The 4,467-nt window shown below is 38.0% G+C and overlaps 1 protein-coding gene across 1 annotated transcript; it reads right to left on the reverse strand.

The window, feature by feature from the left end:
- Nucleotides 1-2,874: 2,874 nt before the first annotated feature.
- On the reverse strand, nucleotides 2,875-4,130 carry LOC127131410 (uncharacterized). The gene is made up of 2 exons (XM_051060335.1): nucleotides 3,389-4,130; nucleotides 2,875-3,068 (listed from the first exon to the last, which is right to left on the reverse strand). The coding sequence occupies exons 1-2, from the start codon at nucleotides 4,128-4,130 to the stop codon at nucleotides 2,875-2,877; spliced, it is 936 nt and encodes a 311-aa protein (XP_050916292.1).
- Nucleotides 4,131-4,467: the final 337 nt, after the last annotated feature.

Raw genomic sequence — 4,467 nt, forward strand, 5'->3', positions numbered from 1 at the left:
CACACATCAAAAGGTGTGAGTTCATTGTCCTCTTATAAATGTCTTGAATGATGTCAAAACCAAGACACTTAGTATTTGCGTAATTTGGATCTTATCCTCTATGTCGAGATGTTCATTTTCATCTTAGGGTACTTAAAATCAGGTTAAAAACATTTTTACAAGTCAAATTTATGTTTTTATGTGAAAAACAAGGTTATATGTCAACACATCTAAGCCATAGGTCGACACATACTGAATGTTGTTCAAAAACAAAGTTGTCATCTTCTATGTGTCGACACACAATGTCCTTAGGTCGACACATAACATGTTTAGATCGATCATGACAGTTTATCATTACATTATTTTTATGAGTATTTGCGATGAATTCAATGAAATTCCAAGTTAAAGATGAGCTACATATGAAGAAGTATGAAGAAACAATGCAAAGCCAAGAAATCAGGAAGAAATTATGAAGAAACGAGTATTTTTCAGCATAATTTACATCTTGACGTATGTCCAGTAAATTGATCATATATTGAGGTCCCTAAATTTTTTTCTAGTATGTGTAGAAGGACTATGACACATTGCTCGCAGAATTTTTAGTTCAAAATCCTCAGTATAATCCAATAGGTTCAAACTCAATTGGTCATCGTGTGGATCTTTATTTTTAGAATTTAGTAATTAGCGGGAGAGGGCCTAACGGTGTTTATTTGGTGTTGGATCTTTGGCCAAAAACTACAGACTAGGGAATAGAACATTAGTTGAAAGAGTTGCTGATGGGGAAGGAAAGTCACATCCACAACAATTGACACCCCGAATGATGAAAATAGTGCGACAATTGGCGTTAACTGAGGCGAGACGCGAGGCGACAGAACGTGAGGCGGCGATAAATGCCCGAATGGTGGAAGTGAAGAAGAGACAAATTGAGATGGAGAAAATAATGACAAATTATTCTCACAACGAGGGAATCAAACAAATAATTCAATGGGGTGATGTGGATGATGATGATGACGTGGACGAAGTTATGGATGATGATGAGGATGCTGATGTTGATTGATTTTTTTATTGTTATTTTACTTTAAAATAATAATTTTTGTAAAATATTTATAAATATTTTGAATTTAACCATTTTTAATAAAAATTTATTGAAATTCTGGTATCAGATATGAGATGTCAAAGGTAATGTCACGACACTAATATCTAAACAACAACTAAAATATAAACAGGATAAAAACAAAGAAACAATTGAACAAGCGACACAAGCAATTGTTAACCCAGTTCGGTGCAAACTCACCTACGTCTAGGGGCTACCAAGCCAGGAAGGAAATCCGCTAAACAAAATTAGTTCAAAGACTCCCAGTAAACAACTTCAAGTTACAATCTTTTCACCTAATCTCTACCCGTGTGACTTCTATCTAAGAACTCTTAGATATGAGACCCTACTCACTCCCCCTCAATCACAGTAGTGATATAAAAACAAATATTACAAAGAAAGAAGACACTCTTCAAGGACACATACTTGATCTTGATTAAAAGCTTCAACCAAGTAAACAAACACTCATGCTTCAAAGCTTAGAGTGGACAGATTACAACACAAAAGTCAGTCCAATTCAAACATCAATAAGATGAATGAATGGCTCACAATACACAAGCTCACACAAGGATAAAACCCTAAAACTCTCTCTCTTTATCGTTCGTCTCTTGTGTGTTTAAACTAGGTTTTACATGGCCTTTAAATAAAAGCTTTTGAATGGGGTTGGGCAACATAAAACCCTAATTCTATTTTCCTTGCGTATCTTCTAAGAAACAACAGCTAATCATCCCTTATTGGAAAAAAGAACAATCTTGTTTTAAATCAATTTACTCCTTGAATAGCGCATTCAATCTCCACATAATCACACACAATTTTGAATGCAAAGCGCAATATTAAGATACATAACATTCAGATTGAATGTTCTGTATACACATGTCTTAACACCGGGTCTGACATCTTAGCTAAATCATGCACAACCATATTTAACCATCCCGCAGGACGCTGATATCACATGTCAAGACAACACGCGTGACAACTTGTGATAACACTAAGTTTTACCAAAATTGATGCCAACACAAAGAACCAACGAACTCCCCATTTGGCAAATTTTGGCTAAAACATACAATAGATCATATGTTCACAAAAAATCAATCAAAGTATCTGTTCAGCAGCAACAGAAGTAAACATACACACATTGCTAGCAAAAATAGCAACTAGTAAACACACATGCGCTTGTGCTCAGAACACAACACACCACCCCTTCAGCTAGTCCACACCAAGCACCAATCTGCTTCACACAGAGAGAACACTTCCCCCTCCTCTCCCTCTTTGTATCAAACATCGAACATCATTTATAGCTATAGCTACTTCTCCCCCTTTTTAGCCAAAAGAGACCAAAGAGACAAAATAAATGTCTATTCAGTCATAAACCAAAATGTCAAAAGTTAAGGGTTGCAAACCAAGTACATATTCAGCTGTAAGCAAGCTGAGATACAAACCAACAAAACATGAATACAACAAAACATAATAGCCAAAATCAAGAAAATCCATCAAAATAGCAACAAAAACCATCACATCAATAAACACCATCACATGACTAGGGACTAAAGTCAAAGGAGCTAATCAGGGGAGCTTGAGCTTGCAGCTTCATCAGCATCAGAAACAAAATTGCCACTTGTCTCATCATTATTTGCAGACCTCTCACTAGAGGTGTGGGCTTCAGCTTCCTTAGCATGTTCAATATTCTCACCTTCAACTTGCTCCAAGCTTGCAATCAGGGCTTCCAACGATTCTTTCCTAGCTGTTGCTACCCTTATCCCTTCACCCAGCTCTTTACAAGTCTCCTTCAGCTCAGCAATAGTTCAAACTTTTGAGGTTGGCTTTTTCATAGCAGATGTCATGACAATGACTTCGACATGACTGCCTTCAAACGGTTTACAATGCATTGACAAAGCAGGTTTTCTTCTACTTGGTAAGTCATTAGAACTCAGAATACCAGGGTGTTGATTCAGGATAATCCCACAAATCATAGAGGGAAAGGCAATAGGCAGCTTAACTGCATTAGTAGATGCATGCTTCATAATTTGTCAAAATTCATTTTGGTTCCAACAGCAAAAATAAATCTTCCAAGGGTATTAGCAATTTTGGAAATGTGGTTGGTAGGCACCCAATTTGCAGCTCCTATTTTATGCAATATTGCATACTTGACAGTCAACTTCCCAGCAGGAAGATGCTTTTTAATAGGCCACCCTTTCACCTGCCTTGCTGTAATTTCTCTACAGACCTCATTGTCTGTAGCTTCCAATTCACATGCACCCTCAACTCTTCTTCCCAGAAAATTGTTAAAGACAGTGGGAGAGAATGTGATACACTTACCTGTCACAAACACTTTGCAAAATTCCTTGTTGTTCTTATCAGCAATATCCTCAGGAATGTTGACAATGAATTCCTTAACTAAACCCTCATAGCACTGAGAGAACCCAAACACCGTCTTCATTAACCCAACAGTCTTTATCAGTTCCATGACCTCCTTGACTTTAACATCATCCTTTCCTAACTCCCTTTCCACAACCACCCTTCTTTGAATCACAAATTTCCATTTGGCAGCTCCATCCTCAAGATGGAAAGAAATATTATCCAAATGCACAGCAACAACTTTCATAGGGGACTTCTTCACAGGAGAGATGTCAGGGACATCTTCCTCGATATCCTCTTCATACTCAGAAACTTCTCTAACCTTCCTCTTCTTCACTTCAACCTTGCTCCAAGATTTTGAAGGACCAACACCAGCAACCTTCTTAGCTATTCTAGCTGACATCAGTTCAGCCACAAATCTTCCTTTTCTATTCTTCATACGCTTAGCCACACTTGACTTTAAGTGATGAAGTAAGCTATCCTCTTGATCATCAGACCTATCATCCTCTAGGTAAATTACATCGTTTGCAACATCATGCTTCTCAGAATGGGAAGCATTGGCAGTTTTAGATGCCACAAATTTTCCTTTACCAGACACAGTTTGCCCTAGGGAGCACGAACCTTTAGCAGCCATGTCCTTCTCAGAACTGGAGGAATCATCATTCTTCTCACTATGTTGTTCAACCTCAGGAGAGAGGTACATTTTAAACAGGGGAGTAGAGACTCCCTTCATAGAATGTCCTTCATTAAGGATTCTAGTGACTAGGTTTCTTATGACACGATCAGTGTGGTGTATATCTTCCTTAGAACTAGTGGCATGAGTTGAGTTAGAAGGGATACTAGAGATGTTACCTTGATTGGGGCATGCAGAAGTTGATGCATCCATGGGATGGTTCAAATCAAGGGCCTCGCAGGGAATGACTGATAGAGGAACCACATCCAGAATCTCATCATCGTGAAAGTCCATGGAAGGAGCGCTAACCTTTTGAGTGGACTTAGTAGTTTTTGAAGTAGAAGTAGTTTGATGTTGTGACATTTTG

This window comes from Lathyrus oleraceus, chromosome 3 (assembly GCF_024323335.1).
Source record: "Lathyrus oleraceus cultivar Zhongwan6 chromosome 3, CAAS_Psat_ZW6_1.0, whole genome shotgun sequence".
NCBI classification, from domain to species: domain Eukaryota; kingdom Viridiplantae; phylum Streptophyta; class Magnoliopsida; order Fabales; family Fabaceae; genus Lathyrus; species Lathyrus oleraceus.

Excerpts from the sequence above, each read along its gene's own strand:
- LOC127131410 (XM_051060335.1), bottom strand. The coding sequence starts at position 4,130 with ATGTACCTCTCTCCTGAGGTTGAACAACATAGTGAGAAGAATGATGAT. Across the intron at positions 3,069-3,388 it reads TTGCAAAGTGTTTGTGACAG|TTAAGCTGCCTATTGCCTTT; the intron begins GTAAGTGTATCA and ends CTACTAATGCAG.